Source organism: Poecilia formosa, unplaced genomic scaffold, assembly GCF_000485575.1.
Source record: "Poecilia formosa unplaced genomic scaffold, Poecilia_formosa-5.1.2 Scaffold31, whole genome shotgun sequence".
Classification (NCBI taxonomy): domain Eukaryota; kingdom Metazoa; phylum Chordata; class Actinopteri; order Cyprinodontiformes; family Poeciliidae; genus Poecilia; species Poecilia formosa.
In genome coordinates, this window is record NW_006799970.1 from 2,777,201 (window position 1) to 2,795,574 (window position 18,374).

General features: G+C 39.0%; 2 protein-coding genes across 7 annotated transcripts in view; both read right to left on the reverse strand.

The window, feature by feature from the left end:
- ttc9b (tetratricopeptide repeat domain 9B) overlaps positions 1 to 6,414 on the reverse strand; it is a 22,550-nt gene extending 16,136 nt beyond the window's left edge. The window contains exon 1 of the mRNA XM_007549477.2: positions 5,586 to 6,414. Coding sequence (XP_007549539.1) covers positions 5,586 to 6,036 — 451 coding nt within the window. The 5' untranslated portion in view covers positions 6,037 to 6,414. The remainder of the gene's footprint in view (positions 1 to 5,585) is intronic.
- Positions 6,415 to 8,349: 1,935 nt separating this feature from the next.
- On the reverse strand, positions 8,350 to 16,830 carry cunh19orf47 (chromosome unknown C19orf47 homolog). 6 transcript variants are annotated; one of them, XM_007549485.2, is made up of 8 exons: positions 16,738 to 16,830; positions 15,364 to 15,451; positions 14,031 to 14,145; positions 13,339 to 13,420; positions 11,712 to 11,840; positions 11,564 to 11,632; positions 9,832 to 9,905; positions 8,350 to 9,757 (listed from the first exon to the last, which is right to left on the reverse strand). In XM_007549485.2, the coding sequence occupies exons 1-8, from the start codon at positions 16,754 to 16,756 to the stop codon at positions 9,224 to 9,226; spliced, it is 1,110 nt and encodes a 369-aa protein (XP_007549547.1). In that variant the 5' UTR covers positions 16,757 to 16,830; the 3' UTR covers positions 8,350 to 9,223. The 6 variants fall into 6 exon arrangements, with proteins under 6 accessions (XP_007549547.1, XP_007549545.1, XP_016525692.1 ...); XM_007549483.2 differs by having other exon boundaries at positions 11,489 to 11,632; XM_016670206.1 differs by lacking the exon at positions 16,738 to 16,830 and adding an exon at positions 16,616 to 16,714 and having other exon boundaries at positions 11,489 to 11,632.
- Between the last annotated feature and the right edge of the window lie 1,544 nt (positions 16,831 to 18,374).

Genomic DNA, 18,374 nt, shown 5'->3' on the forward strand with positions numbered 1-18,374 from the left:
CACACACACACACACACACACACACACACACACACGTTTTCTGCATCCCCTAAGCCAGCTGCTGTTCCTCCAGTGGCCAGGGAAGGCAGAGACAAACAAACACAAACATGCTTGCATGAACACCAGTGCTTGCACTCACTCACAACTGCTGACACGGATTCACTCTTGCACATGTGACTGGTTGTGGTTTGCTTGCTGGCCTTCTGTCATACGTCAGGGCCAAAGACAGCGAGCCAATCAGTTGGCACCTCCTCCCTCCTGACCACTGAGAGCAGCATCTACCCAGCAGAACTCTGGGAAACCGGGCACAGCCTTGCAACCAAAGCCCAGTGTTTAAATTATAATGTGTGAGAGCCATAACAAGTTTTTAAAAAGATCTTAAACATAAAAATATATATTGTAAAGGTTATTGTTGTTTGCGCTAACAATCCCTAACAATTTTGTTAGGGATTGTCACTATTAGTGACTCTGACAATTTTATGACAATTTGTAAAACTTTTAGTTCAGTCCAACTCGTTATGTTTTGACCTCTTCTCTAACATCTGTCTTGTTTCATTGTTTATAAGTTGTGCATATAAAAGAAAAAAAAATACAGATGCAGTATTTGTTGGGACAGGAGAAACACACATTTATTTAACACATAAGATATTTTTCATTCTTCTGTCTCTTGTGATAAAGTCGTCTTAAACTTAACAACTACTTCTGGAAAGAAAGTACCACATAACAACTTTAACCTTTATTGGTGTGTACAATTTAAATAAAAGTTCAGTATTTTCATATGAAAGCTAAATAAAAGTTGCATTTGTTGTTTCATGATAATCAAACTAACAGTGCTATTGATGCTGCCAAATATATTTCTTCAGAGTTGTGGAGCTTTCTCACATAACAGAAACCACTGAAACACATTGTGAGGCCTTGCTGACATAGTTGCAGCCAGCATAGCACGCCTTACTCAGGTTAACAATATCCGAGGGTATTTTCCAACATCCTAAAATAACTCCAAATAAATGCACTGTTTCCTCCTGAGACCAAAACCACATTTCTCTGCTGATTTATGGAATTAATTAACCTATTTTAAAGGGCGTCTGTTTCATTTATTTATAGTTCTTTCCCTTTATTATGATGCTAAAGTAGCTTTAGAGTATTTAAGAAAGTGTTTATTTTATTATGCAACTCAAATTCAACCTTCTCTGAAACAGGAGACATAAGGCCACATTTAGGACTGCCTGAACATTTAGTCATTTTAAAAATTGTAGAATAATCTCAAAAAGCAGCAACTTAGATGTTGTTTCTGTGGCTATGCTTCATATTTTGTGCACCTTTTAAACTACATATGTTATGAAGCACAAATGCAGCAACTAAAACAGTTTTATGCTACCATGTTGCTATATATACAGACCTTTGTATTGAAAAAGTCATCTGAGTAGTGTCCTCTGTTTTACTAGTTAGTCAAGAGCAGGAAACCTCGTCTTATGGCATGATTTAAAAGAAAACGGACAAACTATTAGCAACACACCTGTTGTTGACTCTGAGTCGGGGTGGGCCTCTACGCAAAGTTGTGTAGTTTGGGCAACGTTGTGTGGACGATTTGTTGTTGCTTGAGATCTGATACCTCTGCTGTCATTCTATTAACAACAGACAATGGCTGGTCATGAAGGGCAATGTACCGGTATTAAGTACCTCGATTATATTCACTGTGTATGTTCACTGCAGTTGTCTCTGCACATCTTGGCCTGCTTCTCTAGAGATGGATGCAGTTAACTGTTACAATCTCCTGCTGCTGCTAGCAAACACTTTGAACTCAGCTTCATGTTGGTTTTTAGATGTTTCATTAAATTGCTTGTGCTAAAAGTGGTGAACTTCAATCCTCCTCTTAACAATGCTGCATAATTTGCAGCCATAGTCGATAAAGGTTGTTATTGTCAAAAGGTACTTTTAATCTGACAAACATCGGAACCCATATTCTAATTTATTGAATATGACTGCATGGAGAGAGGAGTTATCTAATGCAGAGAAGATGTTGCTTCTCTCACATTGATATCAGGTCCTGTAGTATCAGAACACTTATGAATATGATTATGAGTACATACACACGTTAGCAGACAAATACTATGTAGACACTGATATCTGACTGGATATTAGTGCACCCTCACTGTGAGGGAAAGCCGACTTGTGCAGGGAAAGAACATAAAAACTACATGCTGGATAAAATTTTATTAATTCTATTTATGATATTACTCTAGACTTTTTTATGTGTTTTTCTCCTCGCTCTCTAGTCCTTTTGTACTTTGTTATGGTAGCACATCATGCAAGATGCTTATTATCAAACAGTCTACAGCAGACAGAGCAAAAAAATCTAGCAACGGATTTTTATTTGATCTACATTGTGAGTTTTCCAGCTGAATTATCATTGGGAAATACCTTGTTTATACAGAAAACAACATTTTATTTCATGATTTTTACCATTTATTATTATTTGTTTAATTTATAATTCATCTTTGACACATTTTACTGATAACCAAATAAGAAGCAACTTTGTCTTTGCCACAGAGCTACTGGTAATATTGGTTTCTTAAAGAGTCTAAATACTCAATTTAATTTTTAAATCTGTTGTTTACTGAGGTGTTGAGTTGGTAGACACAACACTGTTTTATCCCTGACATTTAGGAGCTTTTCATGATTTAATCATTTAAAGTTAAGTTACTTAACAAACAAATAAACAAGCAAAAATAGATTCCACTGAAAACACTTAAATACAAGACAAAGGATGAGTGAAAATAGAGTTAAAGATCGTAATAAACACTAAGAGTACTTTCAAAAGCTTGTAAGATAATCTGGCTTCCTGGAAGTGAAATGTAAAGAAGTGATGACTCGTGGGTTTTGCACAGTGCCTTACAGCTTCCGCTCATCTATAGATTCTGCGAGGGCACAGAAACGTTCGGCTGATGTTCTTCTTCTGGTATTGTCCATTTGCACACCCAGACTTGAGTCAGCAGAGAACAAAAGGCATGAGCAATAACAACACAATAAAAAGGGAACAATCATAGTGATGGTTGCCATGGTAAACATGCAGCATTGTAAGGTGTGAGCTGTCCACTCGTTTGCCTCTTATCACTTAATTTTCCCGCTATTCTCTACTCCTTCTCAGCGCGTTATTTCCTCCCAGGCCATACTGAATGATGTCAGTTCTTTCAGTCTACAATTTCCCCCCTGCCACTCCCTGGACTTACTCTCATATTTTTTTCCTTGTTCCTCTTTCCCTCCCTCCCCTCTCTTTTTCCCTCTCCTAGCCTTTCACACCACAGCGGCCTCCCTACAGGCACCAGACAGGCCCTGAATGCAGCATCGGGGAAGCGACCTTCAATGCATCCATGGCAAACTGACTGGACAGACCCTGGCACAGAAACACCACACAATACCGCCGCTCTCAGTTTAGTTTATACAGTCCTAAAAACACTGTAAAACATCTGCTGAAAGGCACACAACTAATCACTATTGTCCTCACTTTGTTCTGGTCTTGTACATCTAATCAGACCCACTGATCAAAAGGCAGACGGCGCTGCCAAAGCCTGGCAGCAGTTTGGCAACATTTTTACTCAATGCTTCTTCTTTGTGATATTTTTTTATACAGCACACAAAAACACCAAGAAACTCAGAGTATATTGAGGCTAAAATACAATCAATAACATTAAAAGATATAGTTTTTGGATGTCCAGTTTATCTGATGTACAAGTATTAAATCTAAGAAGTGGGAAAAGCATACGGTTGATTTATGAACTCACCATTAATCAAACATATATGATCAAACAAAGGTCTGGAGAAAATGTGAAACGACAGACGCCAAAAACATGTGAAATGGCCAACAAATAAAAAGAAGCTGATATGTTTTTTATTTGTTTTTTTTCCCGAAACCCCATTTGTCTTGTATAAATTAATTAAACTTTTGTTTAAAAATGTAAAAGATTAAAGAGCTACATTCAGTAAAATCACTATGCCACTTTAGAAAACCCCTGTTGATGATATCTTGGCTGGTAAGGTTCTAACTGAGTTTATTTGAGACAATTAAGTTTAGAGCAAACCTGTGGTTGTTTTTGAAGCACACCGAACAAATTCATCTTCTTCTCGTCAGTAATTTGTCTAAAGGTGCCGCGTTCATCTGTTTACCTTCCTGATACAACTGTGCACAACTAAACAGCACAGAAATCTCTAGCCATCACAATAATGTTAAAAAAGGAGACGGGTTCTGTGTTGCAGAAATTTTGCTGCAGAATGTGTGTTTAAACCCCAAAACAAAAAAGAAAACAATTTTGTGAATATGTTTGTTAAAAGTGGTTAGAAAGTGTCAGTGTAGCTGAGAGAAGGAAGACATTACTCTGAAAACTACACAAAAAGTCAAATTGCAGTTTGTAAACACGCTCAAGGACAAAAGTGTACATTGTAGAGACATAACATGTGGTCTAATTAGACTGAAAATTAAGGGGACTGCTGCATTTTACAAAATTCAGCTCTGGAAAACCACTGCACTGGCTGCTGTTGAAAACCTCATATTTATTCCACCAAATATTGATTTCTGAACTCTTCCTGACTTAAAACATTGGTATTATTGTTTCTAAATGAATATGAACTTGTTTTCTTTGCATTATTTGAGGTCTGAAAGCGCTGCATCTTTGTTATTATTTTCATCATTTCTCATTTTCTGCGAATAAATACAAAATTTTTGCTTGGAATTTCAGAGACATGTTATCACTAATTCATAGACGAAAAGAACAATGTTCATTTTACTCAAACATATGCCTGTAAAGAGTAAAATCAGAGAAACTGATAATTTTGCAGCAGTCTCTTTATTTTTTCCAGAGTTGTGGTTTCATAAGGGAAGAACATTACATGGAAGGATACACAAAGTGTTTGACCCAAATGCTGAAAACATCTATGGGAACTTTTGATTTTCAATTTAGCTCTCATTCACATTATTTTGTTATTTAGCTTAGCTAATAAATTTTTTTAAGTAATCCTAACCAAACAAAGAGGGAAAGTTTGACTTGATTCAGTACCAGACAGTGAGAAAAAAAAAAGTTTATAGAATGCATATAAATATATGGTTTCAACTGTACAATAAGAAAAAGCCACATATATTTTCTAACCCTGCGTGTTTTTTCTTTAACCTACAGAAATGTGTGTTACAAGACACACATTGTGCTGAAGTTGTATCAACTTGTTGCTTTGAAAAACACTGATTATCCATCACACCACAAATTAGCTCTCTAACCAAATAATGACCTGTACACGTGTTACAAACAATTATATCATTCGTTGGCACATAAACCAAATTTATTCTGATAATTATTGGATGAAAAGTGGTTTTCCTGGAAAATCGTTGCACTGGTTGGTAAGTCTGATATCTTCTGTTAAATCAGTACACTTTGTTCGCTCCTGGACACAACAGGTTATCATCCACCTCTACGCTCACACTGCTATTCCACAAGAGAAAGAAAGTCTGTAAAAATAACTCAGCCTACTATGATGAACCCAGTGAACCGGAGCGAACAACCGTATCAGCAGTATGCACCGGTCCGACCATCGCTCACCTGTCAAGCTGTCGTAGCACTCGATCTCGGTGCTCTCCACGGCTCTCCGCTGCTCCTCGGTCAGCTTGACCGCGGCTTGACTCAGCAGGTTGACCTCGGAGCCCGTCGTCCCGTCCACAACATGAACCCCTTTCAGCTGGAGCAGCGCACGGTGGTACTTGCCTATCGCCTCCCGGAATTTCTTCTCTTTGTAGCAGCGGTGGCCCTCCGCTTTGAAGTCGATGGCTTTCTGAATCTTCAGCTCCATCTCCATTTCGGCCGGGCCCCCACCGCCGCCGCCGCCTCCTCCTCCGGCGGCCGCTGCCAGGCTACGACCGCCAGTCTCCGGGTAGCTCTTCAGGCTTTTTATCTGGTGTTGTTTGGCTTCCATGTCTCTCAGTGAACGCAGCTGGAGCGGGCCATTGTGCTCGGTGTGTTTCGTCGGGGAGTACTGGAGCAGCGTGCTGTGCATAAAGGATGCGGTATCGGCGGGGCAGGCAGGCGGCACCGAACTGGCTGGAAGCGTCGATAAAAAACGAAAGAAAAAGAGGCTAAAGGCGCGTCTGAAGATTGTCACTTGCGCTTGAAAGAATAAATGCGTTAAAAAGGCGAAAAAGAGCAAAAAGCAGCAGGCGGAAGCATCCCGAAATTAGCAAACGTTCCAACCGTCGAAAGCAGAATTCCCCTCTCTGGTCTCGCGGAAGGAAGGATGCTCTTGTGGATGGCACGCGCAGCTTCAGCACCACAGACAGCGCGCACACGAAACCCTCACACCGCACAGGATGATGGGAGAGGAAAAGAAGTCGTGAGGCGTTGCTGCGGTAGAAATTTTACGTAAAATGAAAGGGGGAAAAAAAGCTACGCAAACATTTATTATCAATAACTATTTTTTTAAATTAATAAATTAATATAATTAAATAATCCGGATTTTACTTTTATACATGTAGTCAACGAGAAGCGCCTGATGGCTTCAGCTGATAAGGTTTTCAGAGATGGAGAAACAGCAGGAGGGTGCGTGCGAAGGAAAGAAGAGAAAGAGCGACCTCAACTGGATATAGAGTAAAATACACATATTTATGAGTCTTAGTTCTACAGAGGCCCAATAAACAGTAACATCTCCATATTTCAAATGGTGTGAGATTTAAAGTGATGACATTTAATTCTTATAAGCTCATATATGGGGATACCTAAATTCACTGGCCCCTTTCTTAAACCTGTGTACTGTTTAATAGTGTTAACAGACAACAAAAAAGGAAAACACTATTTACATAGAGAAGCCATTTGTCGAAGCAATCTGTGTGCCTTTTCATCACAGTACTGACATTGTGGTCTTTAGGCATTTTAGATTTCTCCAAACATGTTTACTTACTAATATATTTTCTGTGGATGTTAAAAGTGTTTGTTTCTTTTATGTCCCATTTGCTTGTTTTTCTCAACAGTGGTGTTTAAAAACATGAGCAAAGCAAAATTTATCAATTTGTCAACTACAACATATTTTTGGAAAATTAGTTTGTAAATAAAACTCAACTGCAGATATTGTACAAGTTTATATTTATGCTTGTGGTGCAGCTTTTATTGGTGAATATTATTAGTCGTAAATTACTTGTAAATAAATACTTAAGTTGCTATCTGCTTGAACTCATGCTCTGCATCTTAAGATTCCTTTAAATCAGCTTTCCACTTACCAAATACTGTTTGCAATGACTGCAATAATCTCTTACAGTACTGGGGTAAGAGTCACCGTTATATTGTAATAACAAAAAATTAATTTCTGCCCCACACCGTATGCACAGGGAGACTGTAAAGGAAATCCAGATTTTCCACAACCATTGAGGTTTAAGTGAATCCCACAAATTGTCACAAACCAGCAGACTCTCCTGCTCTAGAGGAGATAACTACTAAAGATAATCAATTATTCAAGTGTGCTTAATTAGCTGGCTGATACCTTCTCTTAAAAGCTATAGAAGAAGCAACAGTGCACTTTAGTCTGTTCACTGAACAGAAGCAGAGGCTGTTTTGTCTTTTAGCAAAGACTTAAATTGATAGTTACAATTTGGAGTGAAGACCAGTTTTAATCTTGATCTTGAGGAATTCTCTGTTTAAACATGCACCGATGTTTTTATCTTCTATGTTTAAAGTGAGACGATTTCAGAGTATTTTAGAGTGATAAGCAACAGGTGGTAGTAATGTTAAATGTTTTTTTCCCCCATGGAGATGAACTGTCTCAACAGATGTTCTTATATTGACGTCTCTGTTCAAAAAAACCATGAAAATCACCGCGTGCAGACCGGAGGTTGAAAAGGTTTATTGATAAATGAGGTGCTCAAGTGTTTTCATAGGAAACGGGTGTTCACTTTGCCTTTATAGGCTAATGCAGACATTGAATATAACATTTCTATTATTTTTCAAGCACAATTTGTTCAAAAACAGAACATTTTTTTCCTCAATATCTTAAAAAAAAGAACAAAATCATCAATACTGATGTTTTTTTTTGCTCTGCTTTGTTTTTCCTTAAAACCATAAAAACATTTTAAAATATTTACAGTGCAACCAACTGCAGCTTCGAACAATCTCTAAGAGGACTGAGGTGAAGTATCTACAGTGAACTGATGTCGCCTCTGAGGTTCAACACCAGAGCGTCCGGGTGGAAATACAAAAAGCAGACCAGGTTTTCTACTCACACGGGTTCAAGTAGGCTGTAGAAAACGCTCTGCTTGTGGTCAAAAGGATAAAAGGTGCTACTACCATTCCAACACAGCGCTGAAGCAGAGGTATGTTGCTCTTCTAGTCTTAAGTGTTCCATGAGGATTTATCAGCATGATCTTTTTTTTTTTTAACCTCTATTTTCTATCTGCTAAAAAAGCTCAGAAGCCTTTGATGGTGATCATGTTGCAGGAGGTATTTTTAGGTCAGGAGAACACATTTAAATTCCTTAATCATCTCGGGATGTGTACTGTGTCCAACTGCTGGGAGCTAATCTAAATTCATCCAGCTAACTAATACATTATGTTTTTAGGAAATTTTAAACAATTACGCACAGTTTAAGGATTGTTAAATGGAGAGTGTAGGCAGCAGTCTTTACACAGGTGCATTTAAAACAGCCAGAATATCACCGGAAAGCTGATTTCATGAATTCAATTCAAAAAGTGAAACTTTTCTTTCTTCTGTATTAAAAATCTTTTTTTTTTTTTTTTAATGGTTTCATTTAGAATTCTGGGTTAATATTAAAGTGAACAGAAATAAAAGAGTAAAGTATATCGCTGTGGGTGGAATGAATATTTATCCGAGTTTATCTTTTTGAACTGAATAATTAAGATAAATGGCTTCTGATGACATTCCAACTCGTTTTGATGCACCTGCATGTTGAGTAAACAGGGAAAATTAGAACAGCATTTCCGCTCATGCTCATAATTTAACATAAAATACAGAAAAGGCTGATATGACACGATTCAAAAAAGCAACATAAAAACACGGCATTACTAAAGCTTTTAAATAAAAGTCCCAAGACCAAATAAAAGTGACTTACCAATGGCAGCAGGAGAAAAAAAAACAAAAAAAAACATTAAATAATAATAATAATAATAGTACCAACTTGCCTTCCTGTACGAAGGAAAAGGAGGATGGCTGCAAACTCTACAGTAAGAGTCTGAATCATGGCGTTAGGGTTTCTTGCTGCCCAGTCTTTTGAAAACACTGACAGCCTTGACGTCCATCTTGGCCCCCGCAGACTCCCCTCCTCCCCCTGGGCTGTTGCTCCTGCTGACCTTTGAACTGGCCGTAGTGGATTTCTCCAGTGCTCTGGATCTGGTGCTCGTCACTCTGTTGTCCTGAGTGTCAGCGGACGCCGGCGTCGCCGCTGCGCCCGTGGCGGGGGGCTTGCCCAGTCTCTGAAGAACGCTGATTTTGGCTGGAGGGAGGCCGTTTGGGGGTGAGGTAGAAGAGGAGGTGGGAGCATCGGAGGGAAGCAGCTTGAATTTCCCACCCAGGCGACGCAGGGTGGTCGGGGGCGTCTTGGAAGCGGGCGCCTTTTTCTTCGACGGTGCGGGTCTCTTGAGGACGCCGGCATACTGCAGGACGGAGCCCTCGCCGTCGGTGTCCTCGTCATCTTCACCCATGTTTGCGTCCGTGTCTCCTGGCTTGGGCGTCTCTCCACTCTCGTCCCCCTTGTCCAGGCGGCTGAACACCCCGGTGGGCTGCCAGAACACGCCGAGGTTAGGTCACAGCTTTACTCCAGGCTTCAGTAGGAAGTCACAGCGACCGCACTCACCTTGCTGTTACTGGTCGTCGTGTCTGCCATCGATTCGGCTCCAAGTCTTTCAAACACGGAGGTGCGCTTTAAGCCTGTTTCAGGGAAACAAACAGTTTCTGTCACAAGGTCACAGCTTATGAAAACAGGGGTGAGCGATGAACTCGATGCTGTCTTTTTGGAGATTTATTTTTAGGAAAATTGTGATTATTTTTATTTTTTAAATCTTTGCTTTTCATAGTTCAGAGCGATGTCATCCCACCCAAGAACTACCATCTTGTTTGACACGCGGGTTTTACGGCTTGTGTTTATTTTGTCTTTGAATTCAGGTCGACTCAAAGAAAAATAATTTAAATAAAACTGTTTTTTAAAGATATTTTTTTTGTCATTTAAATTATTTTTAAGAAAAAAAATAAGGAAAAACATTGATTCAAATTCAGAATTGAATTTAGTATTTAAAAAAAAAAAATCATATTTCATTTTTAAGCCACATCAGCTAGCCCTAGTTACCACTTATGCAAGGTTATTTTTTTTTCTTGGTTATATAAGATAAATGGCTAGACAAAAGGTTTATTGAGCCTTTTTCCGCCACGGAAGTCAAAACAGCAGTGTTTGTATAATTAATCCAAATTTGTTTCACTTGGTGTTGGACTTACTGAATTAAATATTGTAATTTATTGAATTTCCGCGCACAGCTATTAAATGTCCTATTTCTTAAGTAAGACATTACTTAAGAAATACTAAATAAAACAAAATCACAAAAAGTCTCAAATAAGGATACATCTTAGGAATTCAAGGTTCATACAAAAAATTTGTTATCAAATATTTAATTTTTAAATGTAACAGTTAAAGCCTACTATTGATATGATTAAATGTAACATCTTTTATCACTTTAACTTTAGAGATAGCTACATTGCCATTTCACAAATACAAAGTCATGACTCAATTCTAAGATTTATATATATTTTTAAATTAACTATGCATCTTCATCATACATTTCGTTGGCCTTCTGGCGCATTAATCTCCATAAAAATACTTTGAAATGTGTGGCTGTAACAAAATGTGAAAATGTTTAAGGGGTGTGAATGCTTTTGGAAGCCTCTGTGTAAAAAGTCTCACTTCTTCTACATTCAGGGTCCATTAAGACTAAAAAGTGATAGTGCTTCTTTAAAATAAGGGTAAGCTGATAAAATCCTCAATTAGTCAACTCTGGGGCTGACTTTTTAACACAAGACTTTTTTTTAAATTTATTGAGTTATGATTTTAGTTTCCAAACTGAAGCGAATCTACTGAATGTTCTGCAAAAACATCGTCGTTCATCTGCGATGGGTGCATTACTGGAAAATTTGCTGCCATAAATATTTTAAGAACGAGGGTTCAAAAAGTGTCAAGAATTAAGGAAGAAACAGCATAAGAAAATACTGATTTGAAGGAATTGTTCTGCGAACTCTTTATGAAACATTTTGAAATTTCTTCAAGGCCGAAGCAAAAGCAAAGATTTCAGTTTTTGCAGAGAGTTTGTGAGGTCAGAGACATTAGGAGTGAGGGAAGGATAATCACCCTGGTTAGGAATATTAGTGAAGCTGGTTAAATAACCGAAAGGAGCATTTAGAGTTGATTAGTTGAGTGCTGCTGTTGGTTAGTTAGGCTGTCGGCAAGACCGCGGGGTCAGGCCTACCTTTCTTGGCCTGCTGGGCCAGGATTCGACGTGTACGAGGCGTGGTGCCCTTTGGCATGTTGATGATGTACTTGCCTTCCATCTCAGCTGTGACACGCCGGCGCTTTGCTGCAGGCTTCCCCTCGTCGGCTGGCTGGCTTACGACTGGCAAAAAGACACGGGAATCAAAAGGCGCCACGGGAAGGACAACTAAACATCAAAAATATTCAAACATGTCATCTACCTGCTTTGCTGTTCTTGTTTGCCTGCAAGTTGGACACTGTGACCGAGAGCCGGTTGTCAATGGGTCGGCGGACTGGCGTGGCGGGAGGGGAGTCGTGGCTCAAGGCGTTGGCAATCATACGAGTAGCAGCTGTAAAATCACACAAATATGATACATTTTTTTTATATTGTCTCTGTTTTTTTTACCCCAAATTATTAAATTAAATCAACTACGGAAAAGCCAGAAGTGCAAATGTCGTTAGCATATATTTAAACGATGCGATTACTGTTTTGGTTCATCTTCACCTTTTTCAAGCTGTGCGGCGTTGACTTGCACAAAAAACATTTTGGCAGAGAATATTAAATCTAATACATTACGAGCTCTTAGCCAGCACAGAAAACCTACAAGAACTACAGAAATCACATGATGAGTTTTGTGGGGAAACATGTTGCAAAAGTTTGTTCTACTCAGTAGTAATGAAAAGTCCAGGGTATTATATTCTTATGATGAAGTAGGAAACACTGGAACGTGGTTGTTGCTGTGTGTCATACTTTTACGCAAACATCTAAATAATCGTTTGCACACTCCTGCAGCAGAGCAACATACTCTGTCACTGCACAAGCTTCTCAGGAATGTCTCAAAGAAGAGTCAGCACCCTAAAAAATATCTCCCACACTGTACGGTGGCACAAACTGGCTCTACAGGAGCTGCACTGGGACATAAAGGACAGAAAAAATATTTTAAAAAAAGTATGTATCAAAAAGAAAACTTAAAACAAAAAGCATAATTTCCTAACCTCATTATCTGAACTATGGCAGATGCTGTGTGTGGTTAATCAGCGCCAGTGTAATTATTGGTAACACAACACATAACGATGCAAGCAGCTCTCCATCTGGCTTCTGGGTGGGCTGACAAATCGATCAGGTATTTATGGAGAAGATTGTGAAGGAACGTCATGCAGCGTTGCCTGCTGCTGGGACAGGAGTGCTATCTGAAGAGCACGTATCCTTTATCTGCACCAGCGTTGGTAAAGCTGAGCTAAAAAGTGGTTTAAAAGGGGTGGTGGCGCAGGGGCAAAGCACAACCCATGTATTGAGGCCTTAGTCCTCATGCCGGTGGTCGCAGGTTCGATTCCCGTCCTGGATGTGCCCAGGATGTGCTCACTAAGAGAAGGTTCTATCAGGCTCTTTGTTTCTTTCATGTCACCCGCAGTGACTGTTTTGAGTTGCAATATTGCAAATAACAATTTGGCAACTTCTCTGAGCCTCGATTTTTAACATTTGAAATCTGTTTAAAAGTCCAGCAGAAGGAGACACAGAGCTAACTTTAGAGGCAGGAATGAAAACACAACCCAAACCTGAAGGAGAAGCGGCCTCCGTAAGAGAGTTCTGCATTTATTGATGCCGAATAAAAGGTTGCGCTACAGTCATCCGATTTCATTGGACGTTATTTCTGAGTGCTGCTGCTCAGGTCTGTTTCATATGTTGTTGCAAGTTGTTTGACAAAATCCTTTGCTATTCTGTAACCTTCTGTCTTTGTTAATTCTCTCTCTGCTCTGTGGTGGAAGACAATATGTCGCCGTGTGAAGGTCACGGTGTTCTGGTCTCCGCCTCGTACAGAAAAATAAAATTAAATCCTCTTTACTCACGAGTCTTGGCCGTTCTTCTGAGCTCAGCCTGGACACTGGTCTGTCCTGAGGTGATGGCTTCAGCTGCCATTTTGCACATGTCCTGAGAAAACAACACCAGCAGGAAATAAGAGTTTAGATCAGACCTGGGGTGGGGGGAGAAAAAAAAATAATCCAACCCGACCCGGCTTGAGCCAGTACACATTGTGTCCGAGCCTGATGTGACCCGACTAATTAACTTTAATCATAGGCCAGAAGTAAACCCGACATTTTAAACAACATTTTACTGCTTTTGTTTCTAGACAAAAGCAGTAATTTGGGTAACAGCAGAAGTTCTGCTGTTTTCAGCTTTTTAACATCTTCCAGCTCCAGTTTGTTGGTCGCTGTAACCGGTGAGTCAGTTGCCAATCATCTGGGATGTGTGACTGAAAGGAGCGGAGCAGGGTGGGGCTGAATGAATTAGACAATAAAATAGCTAATATAAACACTTAAAGCCTTTTTTGCCTTCATTATAAGCCTTATATAAGGCTTTTAATTTTTTGCGGCTCCAGACAGATTTGTTTTTTGGTTTTTTGGTCCAATATGGCTCTTTCAACATTTTGGGTTGCCGGCCCTGCCTTAAACCGTGTTCAAATGTTTTCATTGGGAAGTGCTTGGTGAAGTAAAACTCAACAGCCAAGTAGCTACAAGATGAACATGGATTCTTGCCTCACCTGCCTGTGCACCTGTTTGGCATGTTTAAGAATGGCAATGATGTCTCCGATGACCGTAATGCCGAGGTCCATCATGATGTCTTTACTGAGGTCCATTAGCATGTTCTTCTGGATTCTGACGCAACAGTGCAAACAACATCAGATGCAAACATTATGGAGATGATAAATGCATAAAGTGTAGATATAAGAAAAAGAGATGCACCGAGAAACTGGCTGCCAAGAGGAATCATTTGATTTTCTGTTAGACTGGCTGTGATTGGACATCGGTTTTAGTTTCACCGCAGCTAAACATTATAAACACCATCAACTGGTGCTGAAAACAACATCCTTCAATTGTGAAGTTGTCAAGCAAAGAAAATGGACAAGTCAGAGGGAAAAAAATAAAAGTATTAAGAGATTCTAATAAATAAAACAATTTCCTTATTTTATTAAATGCCACTGAACAAGAGCAGGAAGAGATGTAAGCAGTGACAGAAAAGTAAAACCCACTACACCACAGTTTAGCTGTTTTCCACTTTTGACTTCTGTTACAGAATCAGCAGGATTTTTTATTAAAAAGTTGTCAAACTGTTTGAAATCTCACAGCTAACAAGAAGATGTATTTAGTTTAGAGGGACAACAGGAACATCACAGTACACATGTAGCAATGCTTCATGCACTAATCAGTAACGTAGTAAGGAAAAGTAGTTTAAAAAAGTTAAAACATCATGTCCCTGTTTGAGCCGAAATCCTGCCTAACAGCACAGCGACGCATCAAACTGATGACAGATCCTTTACGGTAGCCAGCCTAACACACACACACCTGTGCAACAACAATGCTGAAATCAGCATCTTAATACGACCCACCTGCGAGGTGGGATGGATTTTCTCTGCAAAGGAGAATTGCTTTAACTCTGACATTGTGTATAGAAAAGAATTTGGATGTTTGAGCTCAGCTCATGGCAAAATGGGAGCAAATATAAGTGTTGGATTTACATTTTTGTCCAGTTTACTAGAGAATATCTATGCTATCATTTGTTTCATGACGTTTAAACAGTTTCCTCTGTCTTACAAACTGGAGGACTTCATTAAACTGGATTTCCAACGACGCAGACAGGGAGAGAGAATCTGTAACCTGCTCCATTTTTTAGGAAAATCCTTTTTTTTAATTTACAATACACATTTTATGAAGATCTTCTAGTTCTTTTTTACACAGAAAGAAAGTAGAAAAAACAATCTGCTGGCTGGAATTGGAATCAGCTAAAATCAGTTTTGGACCGTCAGACCTTCACAGAATCAGTGATTTTCCGACCGATAAGTCTCTAATGACACGTTAATGAAGACTTTTAGTTACCTGTGGTCCACAAAAGAGACTGCATAGGTGACAGCGAGGCCGGCAGGAATCCCTGCATCCTTAAAAAACTGAATCCACTCTGAGGTGGCTGTGGACAAAAACAAAGCAAAGAAATAAAAAAATAAAAAATCAATTTAACACAAGAATGACTGAAAACAAGACTTTTCAGTTTAAAAACGCAGAGAGGTGAACTGCAAATGATGAAATTAAAAACTGGTACAAATGGGGGAGGGAAACAAAAAGTCATCATCCTTCATATAAAAATCTGCTTTCTTAAAATATGCATTGATGGTTGCCAGTATCGCTGCAGACTACAGCGAGGGAAGCTGGCACTCACCAAACCCCTGTGGGAGATGCAAACTGGAGCAGACAGCAGTATGTGGAGGACTAACACATGCTGACCATAAGCAGCTGGAGGTTATTTATACCACCAGTGATGAAACATCTTGAGGCTTGAGTTACAGAGAGAGTGAAGGAAGCACAACAGCTGCCACAACAATAACCGGCCAACACACTCTGACTAACCGATGAACTCAGATGGATGGAGACAACTCTCACCCTGGCTAAATTACCATCCGACACCCACAGAGTCCACAATTTCCCACATTTTGACTGGCTCTTAAAAGTCAAAAGACGCTTTTTTCCCCTCTTTATTTTGTGTGGAAATTTTGATCCTAGAACTGTTTACATTTCAAATGCTCCATTTCTGCTCCAACCATGTAATCTTGGAAAAACAACGAAACAGATAAAGAGATAAAAATGCAGAAATAGTACCGTTCTGCAAAGTTATTTTTTTAACACGCAGGCGCTTAAAGAATAAAGCGAAGACACAAACACGTTACAATCCGGCTACTTTTATACGAGGAGCCTCGTATAAAACGAGTCTTTCGAAATAGACGCGTATAATTTAAATGACACAAAGAAAGAATTGGGTCATCCTTGGTACATAAAACACAAGAAGCTATGTTACAATTATTATGTTGCGCTGCTTTGAGCTAAACTGAGAGAAATCTCCACCAGTCAATTGTGAATATTACTCTTTAAAATCTTAACGACAGCACGACTTACAAACAAGTTCGCCAGCTTGACCTAACGAAAGATGAAGCCGCTCTAAGCTCCGTCCATAAAGATGAAATAAGACGTTAAGACACCACCGTAAACCCACCAGCAGCAAATACATGTTAGCATCGTTTAGCCGCTAAATAAAAGAAAGAAGCATTCGTTAGCGATACACACTATAAACAAGAAATACCCCCGCCGCTGGGACGAAGCTAACAATTGACATTGGACGCCATGTCTCACAAATGCTTCCATGAGTATTTTACTGTTTTTGTTAAGTATTGTGTCTAGCTCGCCGGGCCTTGACGGTCTCACCTGTTGTCACGGTCGCCATCTTTGTGATGAAGGTGACGCAATTTCCGGTGTAATGAGCTTCGACAGTGGGTGCAATTCTGATTTATCGACGATAGATGGCGAGAGAGACTCATATTCCACACGAGACAACCCAAACAATTGAGGTCACACAATTTTTTTTTCTTAATGTTTGATTTCTACCCCAGAAAATACATGTGCTCAAACTGAAGGTCAGATTTGCGTTCAGTGTGAGGTTAAGCCATTAAATAAAAGATTTATTTTAAAGATTTTATTTCAAATAAAGCACAGATATTACACATATGCAGTTTAAAACATATAAACAAAAAAATAGGAAAAAATAAACAAATAAAAAGCTTGAGAAAAATGCACTTTATAATATGATTTTTATTTACGTTTTCTTCACGAATTTCAAATGGTAGTGTAACCATCAGTAAAAGTTAAAGCTCCCGCGGCATTTTACAATCAAGAGGAAAAACTTTAGAATGTAAACTTTTCATAACATTAAATAGGACCAGAGGCTAATGTCTGCACAGAAAGAGTCAGCTAGCTGGAGCAGTAAAGGAAACACTGTAAATATTTCTTTTTTTTTGTTTGTTTGTTTGTTTTTTTGTTTTTTTCAGGAGTAACAAACAAATAAAGTCAGAGAACGCTCCTGAACACGATATATTTTCATCCATGCGCCTCAAGTAACATGTTAAATTCAATCTTCTTTGGGCATAAGTTCAAAAATATTTCACATTTGTTTTTATTTCTGTATATTCAGAAAGCACTAAATGGTAAATGTTTAGCTCCTAGAAAAAAAGAAAAAGAAATTGTAAAAACAATAAAAAGAAGAGACTCTCACTAAAGTTTTCTGAAACTGTTCATCAGTAAATTAAAAAACAAACACGTACACCTCCGAGCTATCTCTTTTTCATCAAGATTGTCTCAAAATAAATGTCACTTTGAATATGTATTTACGTATTCATATTTAATACTGTAACAAAAGTGGATAGGTATAGCAATACATCATCACACTTGACACAGAGTAGCAGTGTGTCTAATTACTGCAGGATATGCTACATTAAGTTCAGACTGTAAGTATTGCATTTCATAACAGGGATAATGTGAGCGGCGAACGGACAGCTCTGGAAAAATAGAAACACATAGCAACATTCACCTCATCATAGAAAAATAGGAAAGCTCTTATTCGGTTAATGCTGTTGCATTACAGTACATGTAGACGCAGGCAGGCTGTCTGTCTCGGATTTATTAAGCTGCCTATACCTCCGTTTTCCTTCTCTAAAGTCTCCATTTCCAATCAGTTGGCAAAGCACACTTTCTTTCTTTTCTTTTTTTTTTGTGTATTTCTCGACTGTAAACTTACAGGGATTTAAAGCAAACTCAAATGAAATCATATGTGCTGACAGAGTGAGGGAGGGACCTTCAGAGATCAATGTGTCACACCGAAGAAGCAGGCAGTGGGAGTTAACCTCTTGGATCTCAGACGTTTTGCTCTTTTTGTTAAAAAAAAAAAAATAAATCCCTCCCTCTGGTTTCCAGTCTAAATAAAGAAAACCAGGCAAGCAGGACTTTCCACTCACTTTGAGCCACAGCAATGGCAATGTGCAGCCTTTCCACCACTAAACTCCACCGCT